At 43.4% G+C, this 17,728-nt stretch overlaps 1 protein-coding gene and 1 long non-coding RNA gene across 4 annotated transcripts in view; one reads left to right on the forward strand and one right to left on the reverse strand.

Annotated features, from left to right (window-relative positions):
• Positions 1-12,767, reverse strand: part of PLEKHH2 (pleckstrin homology, MyTH4 and FERM domain containing H2) — a 140,874-nt gene extending 128,107 nt beyond the window's left edge. For both annotated transcript variants that reach the window (XR_014218166.1, XM_082217292.1), the window contains exons 1-2: positions 12,633-12,767; positions 8,028-8,157 (exon numbers count right to left, since the gene is read on the reverse strand). Coding sequence is in view for 1 of the 2 variants with exons in the window: in XM_082217292.1 (XP_082073418.1) it covers positions 8,028-8,150 (123 nt within the window). In the remaining variant the exon portion in view is untranslated. The remainder of the gene's footprint in view (positions 1-8,027; positions 8,158-12,632) is intronic.
• A 586-nt stretch (positions 12,768-13,353) lies between these two features.
• Positions 13,354-15,477, forward strand: LOC309527835. Of its 2 annotated transcripts, none has more exons than XR_014217391.1 (2): positions 13,354-13,608; positions 15,379-15,477. It is a non-coding gene; the product is annotated as an uncharacterized lncRNA (long non-coding RNA). The 2 variants fall into 2 exon arrangements; XR_014217392.1 differs by having other exon boundaries at positions 13,354-13,547.
• Positions 15,478-17,728: the final 2,251 nt, after the last annotated feature.

The following is a 17,728-nucleotide window of genomic DNA, read 5'->3' on the forward strand; positions in this document are numbered from 1 at the left end:
AAGCTTTTAAGAGTAAACCTGAAAGAACAGATTTAAACCAGCATTTGGTGAAGCTCAATTCATTGCTCAATCCATTGCTTACAAGGGGGAACTGATCCCATGGAATGGTCCTGGTTCCTCAGGACCTTTGGGCCAGTACTTCAACATCCAAGAACTATGGACTCAGAAGTGTCAGCAACAATGGCATGACCCTGTTTATGCAATGAAATGTTAGCTTTGAGTTATTTAATAGAAACTGCCATACCATTCTTCTTTGAACTCCAAAAAGGGGATAAGGGGAATGGTGGTTAAGCATATATGGATGTATGCAAGAAAACTGTAAGACTAAGAGGCAGAAAGGATCTTTCCCCTGGGGCAAATGTAAGTGAGTTTAACCTGATGAAAACAGATTTTTATTTTTTTTTAAATCCTAATTTCTCAAAAAGACTGAACTGGCAGTGACATATATAAAATTCATATTCCTATTCAGGAAACATATTGGGGTCATGATGGAGAGTTCAATGAAAATGGCAGTGTGCAGTATCAATGAATTAAGCAAACTTCATGCTAGGAAAATAAAACAGTCAAGGTTAGGATCAGGACTTATGTTTTACATACTGTACCAATTTGTTTAGTGTACAACTGAACTTCCCTTCCGCACCCCACTTTAATTAATCTTGTTTTGACATTCAAATGGAGAACGTGGAGTGGGTGTAAATTCCTAGATCCACCCTTAGACACATTCCCAAGGATGTCACGGCTAAAATGGCCGCTGTTTCTTTAATGCGAATAAAGCTGGGTCAGCATGACTCAGCGGTCTGCACCAAGTTGTATATATAAGTGGGAAATGTTAGTTTGGGGCTGTTGGCTGGTGTTTGGGTTGGTTGGTGCTGGTGTGTATAGGTATTCAGTCGTGTTTTGCACAAAGACTTTTAATAAAACTCTGCAAGGATATTCCCGTGGACTCTTTTTGTGCCGACAAGGAGGCTGAGAAGATAAAGGGAGGTCAGAACCCTTTCCTTCTTTTTTTGCTTTTTACAAACACTGACAGGTTATGGGCCCAGTGTTTCTGAGCATGTGCAGAGTGAAAAACGACTAACAGCATTTCAGCAAGGAGCTGGTGAGTCCTGGTGGTGTACGGAGACAAGTGGCTGTGCGTTGGAGCAGTTGGTGGCAAGCTGTAACTATCTGCAGCGACGCTGGAGCGGCTAGGATCTGAGGATCAGGAAAGCACTCAGCGTCGGCTACTGGAACAGTTTGAACTGCTAGAGGACCACAGTAGGCGACTCACAGAGCGGCTACACCAGTTGCAGAGCCAGGCAGGACCTGAGGGTCAACAGAGGCAGCAGCTAGAAGCCGGTGAGTGCCAGCCAGGACCATCCAGTTGGACTGTAAAGCGAGAGTCAGGAGAGATTGCTGGAGGCCCTACAGAAGGGGCTCAGCAAGCACCAGCAGAGATGGCAGATTTACAGTCTTCCCAAGTTGTAAATATTGGGGGAGGCATCCCTTTTGAACTTCTCTCAGAGAGCAAATGGCTGAGTTGGTCAATTAAAATGCAGCAGTTGTTAAGGAGAGATGGACTATGGGACTGTGTTGAAACTGAGGTTTTGAGACGGGACTCTGCTGAGAAAAAACGTCTAGATGAAAGGGCCCGTGCCCAAATTATGCTGTGTTTGAGCAACTCTCAGTTACTGCATGTAGCAAATGCCAGCACAGCGTTTGAGTGCTGGAATTTATTAAGGGCAATGCATGTCAGAGAAACTGCTGGAACTATAATTTCTCTGACCAGAAGGCTGTTCAGGACTGTTATGAAAGAAGGTGAGAGTTTGGCAACTCATCTTCAAACGCTGAAATCTCTGTTTCTTCAACTACAACAGAGAGGTAAGCATTATGATGAGACTGACCAAACCTACATTATCCTTTCAAGTTTGCCTGAAAGCTGGTTGCCTGTGATTAACAGCATGGAGAGTATGCGTCCCCGAGATCTGACCCTTGAGTATGTGGTTGGCAGATTGACCGAAGAAGCAGAAAGAAGGTCAGATAGACAGGCTGAACTCCAAGAACGGAGGAGTTGCAGCCAAGGGGGCCAGCAGCAGAATCTGCCAATGGAGCAACGCCAAGGTTTGGACTTGGCCATGGCGGTGAGGAGGTGCTATAGATGCAACCAACCCGGGCATCTCAAGCGTCAATGCAGGGCAAGACTTCCAGGAGACGACATGGAGCAGAGACAGCAATCGACACAGAAACGTAAGCAGAAGGGGTTCTCTTCAGGGAAGCAGAACACGCGTTCTGCTCAGCTTGTGTCTGTATTTTCTCGGGAGGAGAGAAAGATACCTCGAGGAACATGGTTGCTGGACTCTGGCAGCAGCAGGATTATCTGCAACAGTCGGGAGGACTTTAAGACCCTGGGGAAGCCAGCTGATGGAAAAGACTCAATCTATCTTGCTGATGGTCGTAGAAGCAAGATTGAAGGCCAGGGAACATGTTTCCTGCAGTGCTTGAACACTACTCTACCAGAGACTCTGTTTGTCAGCAGTTTGGACTATTGTTTACTGTCTGTAAGCTGTTTGATTAAAGCAGGGTATAGTGTTAAGTTCACGCAGGATGGCTGTCTGATAAAGAATGGAACTCAGGTATGTGGCCATGCAAAGTTGGAAAATGGGTTATATGTAATGCAGGACAAGCCAGTTAAAGCAGCCCAGGTGGTTCAGGATAATTTGCCAGTTCATAAGGGGTGTGTACATCAACTGCACAGAAAACTGGGTCACGCCAATTTCCGTGTGCTTTCAGAAATGCAAAAGGTGTGCAAGAACCTAAAAGTAAATAGCTGTAACTGTTTCCTAGATTGCAATGTATGTAAAATGGCCAAATCTAAGAGGAAGCCTGTGGCTTCTAAAAGCGACAGAGTATCTAAAGAGGTTTTAGAACTTGTCCATTGTGACGTGATAGGCCCTTTTCCACAGAAGACTGAAGGGGGCGCCAGATATGCTTTTCTGGTAATAGATGACAAATCACGTTTTAGTTGGCTGTTTTTGTTAAAGCAGAAGTCTGAGTGTTTCCCCACATTCAGAGAATGGGTTGCCCAAGCTGAAAAGCTCTTCGCTCGGCCTGTTGTGCAGCTGCAAACAGATAGGGGCGGAGAATTTCTGAACAAACAATTTGGGACATGGTTGCGACGTAAGGGGATCACCCATCGTTTGACTAACCCTTATAGCCCTGCTGAAAATGGTCTGTGTGAAAGACGTGGGGCTGTGATACAGTCAGTAAAGGACTGCCTGCTAGTGGATGCAGGATTGGGCCACAACCATAGGCTGTGGGGCGAGGCTTTTCTGACCGCGAATTTTTTGATTAATAGAACCTGGTCTAGCTCTATAAAAGATATTCCATATCGTGTGTTGTTTGGGAAAGAACCAGAGTGGACAATGCTCCATAATTGGGGTTCTTGGGCACATGTAAACATTCCCAAAGCTCAGCGTCAGAAAGGGGGCGCTAGAGCGCAGAAACTGCGGTTTGTGGGATATCAGTCCTATGGCAAAGGGTGGCGTTTCAATTTACGCCCAGGACGAGTGGTTCTGTCACGAAGTGCAGACTTCGCTGACCAGGACAGATGGACTGTGATCCATGCCAACCCTGATTGCCTACTGCCCCTGCAAGTAAGAGAAGAGGCTTCTTCTCAGCCATTGGCAACACAGGAGCAGGATGAGGAGGAGGCACAGATTTCCCCAAAAGATGTGGCAATAGATAATACTTCTCCAGAGGAAGAGGAAGAAGAGCCAGAGATAAGGGGGGAAGAAGAAGTAGTTGTGCCTAGACGCTCCCAGCGTTCAAACAAGGGTGTACCTCCTCAGCGTTTGACCCTAGGAGGAGTGAGAGTATGCAATGTGAGTTGTGTGGAACCACAAAGTTATAATGAAGTCTTAGACTTACCCCGTGGAGAACGTGCTTTGTGGGAACAAGCTATGAAAGAAGAAATGGACTCTTTTAAACGTAACAAAGTGTTTGAGGTCATAATGCCGCCACCTGGTGGCAGAGTGGTGTCATGCAAGTGGGTTTACAAAAGAAAGACCCTTGCATCTGGGGAACCACGTTTTCGAGCCAGATTAGTAGCCAGAGGGTTCACTCAGATTAAAGGGGAGAGTTATGATGAAGTGTTTTCTCCCACGGTAAAGAGTGAAACTTTTCGTTTAATGCTTTCCATTGCTGCTGTAAGACAACTAGCAGTGCACCATTTTGATGTTGATGCTGCATATCTGCATGCAAATTTAGACCATGAAGTGTTAATGAGACAACCCCCTGGGTTTGAAGAGGAGAATGGTGCAGTCTGGCGTTTGAGAAAGGCTGTTTATGGTCTCAAACAAAGTGGAAGGTGTTGGAACCAGTGTTTAAATGAAGCCCTTGTAAAACTTGGTTTTAAAAGGAGTGTGGCTGATCCATGCCTGTACACCAAGGGGACAGGCAACAAATATCTAATGCTCTTAGTCTTTGTTGATGATTTGCTTGTGGCAGGGAGTTCCACAGATGAGATCCAGAAGCTCACAAGTCAACTAGAAAAGAGGTTTAAGCTTAAAGCCTTAGGGCCTGTAAGCAATTACTTGGGAGTAGAAGTAAGGCAGGAAGCTGATGGAAGCTTCCTATTGAGTCAGAAAGAGAAAATTCTTCATTTAATAGAGCAGTTTGGCATGGAAAACTGCAAGCCAGTTCAGACTCCCATGACACCAGATTTCCCAAAGACACTGTGTGATGATGAATTTGATCAGCCTGAGTTGTATCACTCAAAAATAGGATCACTGTTGTATTTAAGCCAGTGGTCAAGGCCAGACATTGCATGTGCTACAAATGTTCTGAGCCAACGTGTATCTAAACCCAGTACTGCCGATTGGCGTGCTTTGAAAAGGCTTATCAGATATCTAAAGGGGACATTAAATGTATGTTTAAAGATATCTAGTACACAAGATGAAAAACTAGAAGTATTTGTTGATGCGGACTGGGGAAGCTGTGTAGCTACTAGAAAATCTACAAGTGGAATGGTTATGATGTTTGCCAATTCCATAATTGGATGGAGGTCAAAGAAACAAGGATTTGTTGCAACCTCATCCTGTGAGGCAGAATATGGGAGCCTATCGCTAGCATGCAATGAAATCATGTGGTTTATACAGATACTAAAAGATCTAGATTGTAAAGTAGATTTGCCTATCCAAGTGTATGAAGATAGCCAATCGTGCATTGCATTAGCGGGCTCGGAAATAATGAAATCCGCATCCAAACATATTGCTATCCGTCATGCGAATGTGAGAGATTATGTACAGAATGGGGTAATCAAACTGGAGTACTGTCAGTCACAAGTTAATATTGCTGATTTGTTTACCAAGCCTTTGCCAGCAACATCCCATAATGAATTGATGACAAAACTGGGTTTATGTATATAATGTATGTATGCATTGTTTCTGTTGGGGTTTTTCGCATTTAAGAAACAGAAGGGGTGTCACGGCTAAAATGGCCGCTGTTTCTTTAATGCGAATAAAGCTGGGTCAGCATGACTCAGCGGTCTGCACCAAGTTGTATATATAAGTGGGAAATGTTAGTTTGGGGCTGTTGGCTGGTGTTTGGGTTGGTTGGTGCTGGTGTGTATAGGTATTCAGTCGTGTTTTGCACAAAGACTTTTAATAAAACTCTGCAAGGATATTCCCGTGGACTCTTTTTGTGACGACAAGGAGGCTGAGAAGATAAAGGGAGGTCAGAACCCTTTCCTTCTTTTTTTGCTTTTTACAAACACTGACAGGCTGCATGTTGGCAACCCGTAGAATAGCTTCCCATTCTTTCATGAGTGTGTTTAAGGGTTATGTGTGAAATGCATATACACTGAAGTTCCAGAGACAGATTTAAAAATGCTCTGTTACCTGTTCTTAGTTTCACACATTGCACCCACCTCCTTCATTTCTTTTCTGTGTTCTCTCTTGGGTGGCCTCTCTGGAGTTGAACTCCAAAAAGGAATTTGGCACATTGCCTGTTCCACTGGACTACAATCTGGCCTAATCCTATAGTAGTATTTAACCTCATCATGCCCCAACCCTTCGTTTTCCTTGATCCCTTAGCACTTGATAACAGTCTATAGTGAATGAACTGGGTCAGATTTCACCAATGTCATATATGCCCTAGCTCCTGATAGAGGAAAGAAGTGACAACACTGTCACTTTGGTACTTTGTGTATTAGGTGAACTGTGACAAAAACATGTGTTGTAGAAAAGGGAAAGGAAATGTATTTTCCATTGTAAAATGCCAACTGCACTCAGCTTACAGAAAAACACTCCTGACATTTCCCTGAGAAGGGTGTTTTCCCTTTATTTATTTTGCAATACTTTGCAGATTCAGAAAACTCAACAGTAATAAAATAAATTCCACTTGAGCTCTACAGACAGCATAAGTATGTTACAGTAGAGGTACTTTCTACACCATTCTTTGAATTCCTATGAAGACCTCTCCCACTTGCAGCAACAGCAACTTCTGCTTAGATCTTCAACAAATTCTCTTTCTTTGCATATAACTTTTTATAAAGCACACCCTGACTAGGCATAAGGGGGGGGGGGGATTCAGTTTCCACTACTGAAGGTCTGTATTCCCTTGTCTGCTTCCTACTCCCACATTCTCTCCCATAAATGCTGCAAGGTCATGCTGTTAATCATCCAATGTGTGCTGACTTCAGAAAGAAACAAAAGACTGAACCTGCCGAGTGAGAATTTCTTTAAGGATTATTTTAAAAGGCAACATTGTATAGATACCACATTTGTCTCATGTTTAATAGTTGGGTTTTTGAGGAAATTCTTACCAACTATTTCTCATCTGTGCTTGTGCTGACAAGACATTAAATCAACCTGTAACCTTCTAGATATTGCTGGACTACAACTCCCAACATCCCTAACTACTGACCATGCAGGCTGTAGCTGGGAGGGGGCCACAGGTTCGGCACCCCTCTATTAAATTTCTCTCAGTGATAAGTTTTGCCTTCAGACATAGATACTGCAGCTTATGTTGTTTGTTTTGCTTGATAGGTCAGGGGAGTAGATTCATTCAGGCACATCCTTTACACCTTGGAGACACAAGTCTTTGTCTGTTTGAATCATACAGTATTGTGGTCTGCCAGCAAAAAAGGATGGGAAATATTCTCCCTATAGCTTTCTTAAACCAACATGTTTAGTCTGTATGAGAAATGGAAGGGACTCATGAGCTTTCTCTGCACCCCTGGTATAAAGAGGCCTTTCTTATTTCAAATATTATTTCAGTTATTTATATGAAATTAATTACATTTTCAGCACTTTGCTGATTTTGCATTGCTCACTGTTCTCCCCTATATTCCCTGCCAACTGGAACAGCAGCAGACCACCCTTGCAGTCCAAATGGCTATATAAAAACCTATCTGTGAAACAGGAAATACTATACAAATCAAATACCTGTATCCTTAATAGCTAAATGTTTGCAAACTTATTTTAGCTTCAGAACACACACACACACACACACACACACACTTACAATGAACTGTTATTGTCCATGACAAGAAAAAATGCTCAACTGTCTACTGTCAGATGCAGCTCTACTTGTACGAAAAATGTAAGCATGATGAGTCATGTCAGAATATGATTGTGTGTTCAAATGAATATATTCTTAAAAGAACTGTAATGTGGAAAGACAGCATTCACATTCAGATACATACACACGCTAATGGTCATTGGAAAGTGTACCAGTTCCTCATTCAGCAACTGATATGCATGTAGGATTCTAATTTCACACCTGAATCTTCTTAGTTTGATTGAGACTGTACACCAACATAATCCTGCTTCCTATATAGAACAGTATTTCTTCTTAAAAAACCACATATATTTTCTTTAGGAATAAATATATTAATAAGAGGACACTTGAATAAAAGTCTAATGATTACCACAGCCAGATAAACCTGATCACACAATAAATATCTATTAAGCTATTTGGAACATGATTTAATTATAGATTCTTTAAAAACAATAACTTTTATTATATTAAGACGGTTTAAGACCTACCTTGTCTGCTAACAACTCTCTAATTTTGCTTGCTTGGAGGCGAAATTTCATCAGCTGGGATTCTAGAGCTATGCATCTTTCTTTCCAGTTTATAGTTCCCTCAAACTCTAGCAGCTCTGCCATATTTATGCTGTGAAGGGGGGAAACAAGCTATTTAATATTCCATATAATTGTTTCTTCATTCTTATACACATATAGAAGGTGTTCCTAAATATCATAAAACACAGCATAGTAAACATGTTTACTCTGTGGTAAGTTCTACCAAGTTCAATGTTTGCTCTCCAGTAGCGCATCCTGCACATGCGAGCGTGGCGAAACCCGGAAAAATTCTTCCGGGTTTGCCGTGCACGTATCCCGAAGGATACGTAACGGGAGGTGAACGTAAGTAGAGGTACCACTGTACTGCATCAGGCCTAGCAAAAGTTTGGAACATAAGCTCTACTTTCCACCTTTCACGTGCCTGTAACCAGGGGCACTGCTAGGAACTAAATAACACAACAGACCCTTAACACATATTTGCATATGCTAGTCATAATAACAATAATTTTATTATTTATATCCCGCTCATCTGGCTGGGTTGCCCCATCCACTCTGGGCGGCTTCCAGCACATATAAAAACATAATAAAACATCAAACATTTAAAAACCTTCTGAAACAGGACTGTACAGTAATTTATATGTAAAGATGAAAGTTTAAGTCTTCAATCCAATTAAGATGGTGGGGACTGTGGGTCTTACTTGAATTGCACTTTACAGCACACCCAGAAATCTTGCAAGCATAGATGTCAACACCTAGGGGCTGAGGTCCTTTCAGCCCCCCATAAAATATTTGAGGGGGGCAGGGCCCCACAAAATTGATGGGCATTGGCATTCAAATGGTGTGCGTGCTGCATCATGTGATCGATTCTGTGGGGCAGGTCTGATTACCTGACACCCTCTCCCCCATATTTTATTCAAGTTGGCACCCCTGCTTGCAAGCAAAGTAAAATATTAATTATTATTTTTTTAATAAATGGGGATGCAGGAGGTTTGAGGCCTGGTACAAAGGACCTGGGATTTGGGTCCCCTCCTAACAGCACTTCTGCTGTAAGAGTACTTCATTTCAACATTTGCCAATGCAATTTGGATGAATCATCTCCTCTTTCCTCTTTTAACTTTCCCTTCTGAGTTTTTGTTTGTTTTAATTTCATTTGTATTGTTTTCTTTTTAAAATTGAGTTCTAAAGATCTCAAGGATAATTACCAAAAACAATCGGTACCACTTACCAACAAATAGTATCAAGAATGTTTTTGGCTTTTCAGAGCTTCTACATAGGTGGAAACTGAAGTTTGTGGAAATAAAGCAGGCATAAGCAAACTTGCCCCCCCCCAGATGTTTTCGACTACAACTCCCATCATCCCTGACCACTGGTTCTGTTAGCTAGGGATGATGGGAGTTGTAGTCCCAAAACATCTAGATGGTCGAGTTTGCCTATGCCTGGAATAAACTTTCTGCAGATGTCCCAGTGAATATATGAACATGACAAACAGGGTAGAATTTTTCAGTGTTCAAGCATTTAACTGAGATATAAATATGATGTCACTCATATAAAGCTTGAAATTGACCCTATTATTGTGAGGGTTTTGTTAGTTATAATTCCAGCAAATTATTTGCTTTGCATTTTCCAAAAAGCAAAGGATTATGGAAATATTTGCTGGCACAATATATGCTGCTTACAATTGCACTGAATGATCTTATTTATGAGTCAATGACTTCCCGTCTCTTGTTCAATTCCTCAAGGGAAAATAAATGAGTTCATCACTTTGGCTGGGCTAAGTGTTCTGATTCAGCATTGTGAACCTACACACATTTTCCCTCCTTTTCTTTTTTAAAGTAAATAGTTTTTATAAACCAACAGTGCAGTCCTATATATGCTTACATTACATTATGTAGGGCTTACTCCCTTGTACAGGATTCTAAGTTTAAGTTCCTTAAACATTAGGTTACAAGTTACGGCATGATACAATAATTCTGACAAATCTGTTTCAGCTAAGTTCTTTATATATACTGCAAGAATATATATATAAGAATTAAATATTTTATTTCTGCTTGAATATATAGGGATGGTTTAGCTGTCATGATATTGATATGGGAATTCATTTTCATATTTTACATTAAACCATGTGGCATTATGCAGTGGGCTAATATTTTGCAAAAACATGCATTAACTGATCATATAAGGCATCAGAATGCAAAGGAAGCAGATCCAGACTTGAAGATCCACCAACCTGAAACAGGAATGGAACTGTCAGTAACTCTATAAATGAAAGTTTATAGCCAGAAGGGAGTGACAATTTGTTCCTATTTAAATTGCAGGAAAAGCATCCAATTACTTCAGTGAGGTCAGGGTTTTTTCCAAAATACTCTCCCAACACACAATGTAAACAAACAGAAAATAGAAGAACTTTTCATTATAGTAGGTCATTTCCCCCCATTTAGCAAGAAACACATCCTTTTCACATGAGGGGATATTAAAATGTGATTTAAAACACACCTCTTTAAAATGAAGTGTTGCATTTCTAGCATTCCACACAGAAAACTGGAAGTATAAGTTTTAATTTGCTACCTGCAAGCTATCTGAAACCATAAGGTAGTGATATGAAATGCAGATGATTGCTCAGTGGTGTAACACTGTGGCATTGAAGTTCATGGCAAGGATTTGTCCATGCAGAAACTTAAGATGCCACTAGCTAACACTTTTCTTATTGCTGACTCTTGAGTACCCTGTCATATACGGTACATGGAAATATATAATGGAAAGATAACCAAGTGGTGATTACCTAGTGGTGACTACTGCAGGCACTTAAATGCACTGTTTTGTTTTCATATACTAGACTTGATGTCGTGGGGCATCCCTGATTGACCCTGGTCGATCGTGTGATCCTGAGAGATCCCCCCCCCCAAAAAAAATCTGGATTTTGGTAAAGCAGTCTGTGATGTTTTATAAACTTTATATACTACCCAACAGAGACTCAATGAAAAGGGTATGCCATATCATTCCTTGCACTGGGCTCCTTTAAATTTCCCTGCAATTGCAGCTTTCCCCTTATCATAAAGCAAGAGATCATTGACCATGTTCCCAGCTCAAGTACAGTTCAGAGTTCTGGGAGTTTGGCCAGCATGAGGAGCAGAAGAATCTCGGGGGTGGGTTTTCAGGGTGAAGGCTCTGTACACTGCAGATGGTGATGTTAAGGGCTTTCTGTGCTACTTTAGTCTCTGTTCTCTTCCCGCACAGGAGATTTAGTCCTAAAAATATTTACACACTGCTATTCATTAAAGAGAAAATCAGAGCCATGCACAACAATTGTACATAAACCATATAAGAAAGTTAAAATCAGAAATCAGACGATTGTGGAAAAAACAAGGTTCAAAGCTATGAAACCCGCAAAACAGTATGCTTAACAGGGCACAAATCAGGGCCAGGAAACAACCTGTTTTATCCATCAGGACTTGGTTCTGGGATAGACAAACAATTAAATAAACAGACCACCGAGCACGTACAGAGTGCCTTTCCCCTGGCCAGGGATGCCAACTTGAATAAAATATTGAGGGGCCAGGTATGACCCACCCTGCATATTCAGTCACATGCACATTCAATCACATTCAATTCACACACACACCATTTGAAAGGCAATGCCCATCCACTGGGGGGGGACCCTTAAAATATTTTAGGTGGGCACCAAAAAGACCTTGGCCCCTAGGAGATGGCTCCTATGCCCCTAACCACAAGTAGTCCTCATGCTACCATAATGTGGGTGGGCATCACAGGAGGCAGACTGTGCGCCCTTTGGGGCAGACCTGAGCCCCTGAGCCTCTGACTGTGTTTCCCACCTTTACCTCCAGCATCCTTTAATGCACATCTGGCAGGATTGCAGGGGCTTTTGAAGCAGCTGGGCATGCAGGCAGCCCGATTTATCCCAGACATCCAGCTCCCCATCAGCAGTCTGGAATGGGAGGCTAGAACTTGACTGCCCCAGCTCTCCCCACTCCCCCCAGATGTGGGGCAGAGCTGCTTGTTCTGACGACCAGAGGCGAAGGCACTCTTTGCGCGCTCAGAGGCGCTGCTTTGGGCGCCCAGCCATTAATGTCTGAGGTGCCCACCCAGTGGTGTAGCGTGGGGGGTGCAGGGGGGGCCGGCCGCAACATCTGGGTGTTAGGGTTAGGGGGCGCAAATCCACGGGTTAGGGGGTGCAAATCCACGGGTTAGGGGGCGCAAATTACTTGCCTTGCCCCGGGGTGCTGACAACCCACGCTACGCCACTGTGCCCACCTGATGCCCCACCACGGATAGACCAGACAGTGATTCAGAGGCAGAGAGAAAGAGAGGAAAGTTCATCCAGCAGCAGCAGCAGCGAGGGAATTTTTATATATATAAAAAGCTTGGGAGTTCCCGCAGCTTCTCTGTTGGGCCAAGGGAAGAGCAGAGAGAAGGCGAAAGTTTGAGGGAAGAGGGAGGGAAGAGGCATGACTTCCCCCTCTCCGTCTAAAAGTCTCTCGACTTCCCCCGAAGAGGGGAAAAGGGAGGCTTCCCACCCCACCCCCAAAAAAACCACAACTTAAGCCAAACCTGAGGAGGACGGGCGGCCTCCGCCTCCTCAACGAAGTCTCTCAGGCGCCCCTCACAAGCAGCGCCGCCGCCGCCGCCTCGCTTCCCAAGGCTCCCTCCGCGCCTGTCCCACCAGCACCATCCCCGCGGTCCGTGGGGGGCCGGCAGGCGGCAAGGGGCCTGGGCTGAGCGGCAGCCGCGCCGGCCATTCAGCGGGCGGGGAAGGCGGGGCTTGGGAGCGCTCGGCAGCCTCTCCGCAGCGGCCCGAGGTGGCGGTTTCTTGGGGCCGAGGGGGCAAGGAGTTGGGCAGGGACCACCACGACGTGGGGGGGGGGGGAGAGCGAGCGGAGCGGGGCTGAGGGAAGAACGCCGTGTATCTGCGGGACTCGCCCACGAGAGGCCGAGGGCGGGACACCTCAGTGGGCCTGCCTGTCTGCCTGCCTCCCCCGCTTTACTTGCGCGAAAGGGCTTGCCGACGCGCCGCTCTGCGCCACGCGCGCAGCCCGAGCCTGAGGAGAAATTAGGCCCTTCCTTATATAGCCCCTTCCCCGTAGAAATGAAAATCGTGTGTCGTTTCTTTACCAGAATAAAAAATAATCTCGAGAATGGTGGGAAGGGACCCGGAGGGTCATCAAGTCCAACGCGCTGCAAATGCGGGAGTCTTTTGCCCCACATGGGGCTCGAACCGACGACCCTGAGGTTTTAAGAGTCTCAAGCCCACACCAAGCTCCCACGTCATAAGCTGAAAGGATAAATCCGAGGCAAATCGAAAGGCGGTGAAGTTTTTTGTTGTCCCTGATCGTGCAACAGGGAACCGGCGACATCAAATCAATAAGAGCTACCGGTAATTAAAACCAGCTCCAGCGGATGAGGAAATGGCATTTTGAAACAACAACAACAACAGAGTCTTCCTCTGTAACTGGAAAGTTGTTGAAGGTGATCTAAGCATTCCCAATACATAGGAATGGTTGCACCACCAAAAAAAGCCTCTTCTCTGGTCAGCACCTGCTTTCTCACAGATGGTAGTATCATAGAATTGTAGATTTGGAAGCGACCATGAGGGTCATCTAAGTCCAACCCGCTGCAACGCATCCAACATGGACCTCAAACCCATGACCCTGAGATCAAGAGTCATGCTCTACCAACTGAGTTATATGTTTCAATGGAGGGACTCGGATGAAAATCATAAGTTTTCCAATATACAAAGTAAGTGTGTGTGTGTATATATATATATATATATATATATATATATATATAAACAGGCATGTCCAACTCCCAAGCGGCCTTGGTCCAGTATACCTGAAGGAGTGTCTCCACCCCCATCGTTCTGGCTGGACACAGGAGGTCCAGCGCAGAGGGCCTTCTGGCGGTTCCCTCGCTGCAAGAAGCCAAGTTACAGGGAACCAGGCAGAGGGCCTTCTCAGTAGTGGCACCCTCCCTGTGGAACGCCCCCCCCACCAGATGTCAAAGAGAAAAACAACTACCAGACTTTTAGAAGACATCTGAAGACAGCCCTGTTTAGGGAAGCTTTTAATGTTTAATAGATTATTGTATTTTAATATTATGTTGGTAGCCGCCCAGAGTGGCTAGGGAAACCCAGCCAGATGGGCGGGGCATAAATAATAAATTATTATTATAAGAGACTGCGATCTACTCCCACTTTAAAAAAAACCTAGCAGTGATCTATCCATTCTTTTTTGGGGCAGGGACATCAATCAGAATCATACAATCGACCAGGATCAACCAGGCACAGACCGTGATCGACCAGTAGATTGCAATCGACTGGTTGGACATGCCTGATATATAAGACTCTTCCTAGTGTTATGAGTTTGGCGAAGTAGGCTGTATGCCAAGACCTTTCTAGCCCCTGAATCTAGCAAGTGTTAAAATAAAAGCCAGCCTATCTTCTTGATGAGGCAATTGCCTGAGTGATGGACCATTATTAAGAGAACTAAGGAAAGGGGTTCTGTGCAAGATAGAAATGGGTACCACCCACCCACCCTGCAACAGTTAATTAGAATGAAAAGTCAGAGTTGAGTGGCAGTGAAGCAAAAAAGCAGCAGGCGAGAGAAACGGGCAGAGCAACATTTGTCTTCTGTTTGAATCCAAGGCTGTGGTTATGGGAGAAATGAGACCTTTTTGCTATGAACCCCTCAATTGTAAGCCCAGGTTATAAACCATATATCACAAAAGCACCACAGTCTCCATTGTGCCTTATTCCCAAAGGAAACACGAATCCTGGCTAAGTGTCTGAAACCCCTGGGATCTCACACCACTCGGAGATTGGGTGCCATGTAACACTCTGTACAGAATTACAGAAACTACAAATAGTGAATTGTTGTTTGTTGTCCACATGACATTGTCTTTAACAAAATGTCATTCCATATTTTGCACACACACACCCCATTACCGTAAATCACAATTTATCATTTCTGCAGTGGGAGCGTTGCTTACTGGTTTATTTATTTATTTTTGGTTGAAACAGTAAATCCAGATATGCAACAGCATTTTGATGAGGTTGAAACTGTGTGGACACTGCACAAAACACTTTACGCAAGAGCAGCAGCACTCAGTTCACTCTAAACTACCGTGTGAAACTCCCCGATAATGGAAATGGAAATAAAGAGTCATGGGTGGTGTAACTACAGCCAAAATTTTCCCCATTTGTGTGCAGGCATTCTTTCCTTTTCATGCAACACTGCCATTTTTATCTTGCTCATAATAAATCCTACAGACTGAAGTGTGCTGCTTTCTTTTTGCTTGCCAGTTCCCCAGAGTGTTGAAGACTTGAGGCCAAGAGCATAAAGAGATTTATCAATCAAACAGTTGAGAAAGGAACTTCTCAATAAAGTAGTTTCTCATTTAAGGACATTTTTATGTGATGTGTTTCTGAGTGTATTTCCCTGTTATTTTTTCCTAGGACCTTTTCTGGTTTCACTCTGGTCAGTGCCCAGCACTATATTCTCCCAATGCAAGCATTGTGCTACTCTCTGTGCCAAGTCACAGCTACAATAGGACTACAGTAATAATAATAATAATAATAATAATGTACTCAAGGGTCAGCTGCTTAAGCACTGTTGTTGCAGTAGTGGTTTCCTGGCACAATATCGTGCCTGCCACAAATTTGACTAAGGGTCAAATAGCCAGGACTTGGAGATATGTTGTACACCTCATAACACACACACACACACACACAAACACACTAACTATAGGGGATTCATTTGTCCTTCAAATACTCAAGTAGATAGTGAGATGTTCTGCGGTAGAAAACAATGCTCCCGCTTCTCTGCCTCAAGCTTAAAGACATTTACCTCCAGCATTTGGCTGTACAATAGCTTTTAAAGACTTTTTATGGGCAGTATGTTTCTTTACCCATGCTGTTTCTACTTTCCATTGCTTTATATAACCACAAAGATAAGATAGATAGAAAAACCCCTGGTTATCATTAATAGTTTTAATAAATAACAAAATAGAACATTCATTGATCCCACCAGCACCACTAGGATCTCTTATCCTGTTTCCTAATACAGATCCTGAAGCTGAGGCTCCAATACTTTGGCCACCTCATGAGAAGAGAAGACTCCCTGGAAAAGACCCTGATGTTGGGAAAGATGGAGGGCGCAAGGAGAAGGGGACGACAGAGGCTGAGATGGTTGGACAGTGCTCTTGAAGCTACAAACATGAGTTTGACTAAACTGTGGGAAGCAGTGGAAGACAGGAGTGCCTGGAGTGCTCTGGTCCATGGGGTCACAAACAACAAAAACAACATCTCTCTCCACAAAAGTCTGTGTATGGAGCCCACATATAAGAGAATTTGCCCTTCTGCTGTCTATGAAAGGTTGCTTTTTGGGTACACTGCCAGCATAGATGTACTCTTCACACTGGATATGGAGAATGCTCCTTCCAGTATTGGAACAGCCTTTTTGCTGCTATTAATGCACTCACACTGCCTTTCTGTCAAATCCTATAGTACGGGGATATAATTTAACAAGACATTTACATACAAAACCCGCAGAATACTCTCCAGTACTAAGTAAAAGTACTGGATCAGAATTCTACTGATCAGAATTGGGCCACCGCCAAGCAAGACCAGACCATATGAATCAACCAAACCCGTGCTGTGTACAGCACCAACACTTACACCTCAAATGTGCCTTTCAAAAAGGCAGTAAGAGATCCAATGTGCTCCGAGTATAATTTTTGTTCTACTAAATGCATTTTTAGATCTAAGGAACTCGGCTGTACAGAAGTCAAAGCAGCCTTCCATTGCTGCTAATGCATCAAGCATTCCGTGGTATGGCTGAAGTTTATTTAGAGGCAGTAGTAAATTCTGAACTCAGAATTTGTTGTTGTGAAAGGAAAATGCCTTTCCCACATTTCAGAATACTGTTGCTCACCAACAGGTTTTAAGGAAACCAAACTCTTCCTACTGTTTTCTCTATCATTCATTTTGTGGTGGCTGTGTATATTTTTAGCAAGTGCAGCCATGTGGATTTTTTTTTAAAAACCCTCTTACACTCTCACGAGTCCCTTCCGATTCTGTGATTCATATTTGTAAATAAATGGAAATCTGACCACACAAACTACCATTATCTCTCCCTAAACTTGTGCATACTACAGTTTATTGTGCATTAGAATCTCCCTGGGTCACCACTGATGTAGTTCTGTGTATACTTCCTGAAACCGAGAACCCGTGGGTATTTTATCTCTCTGTTAAACCTTTAAATTTGTGCATAAGCACATTCAGGACATCATACATCCTAGGCATGACTTTTTTAAAAAAGCCCTTCAGTCCAAACTGGGACTTCTTACATCCACTCCCATGGGAAGTGGTTTGCCCAGTCTAAGCTGCCCAGCATAGTTGGGGCAACCCAGTCAGATGGGTGGGGTACAAATTATAAAATGATGATGATTACCAGAGATGCCAAGGGGCGGAGTGGATGATGGGGAAAAACAAGTCACTTTTGGATTTGTCACTACTAACTTTAAGAGGATTTGGTCTTTGTGGTATTTTGGATCTCTGGCAGAAAGGCAATGTATAAATGACATCTTTTGCAAATTATTTTAAATTTTAAAAATGGTATTGTTGGTAGGTGAGAAATTTAAGAGTACATTTC

Source organism: Podarcis vaucheri (genome assembly GCF_965113315.1).
Source record: "Podarcis vaucheri genome assembly, chromosome: 3".
Lineage (NCBI taxonomy): Eukaryota > Metazoa > Chordata > Lepidosauria > Squamata > Lacertidae > Podarcis > Podarcis vaucheri.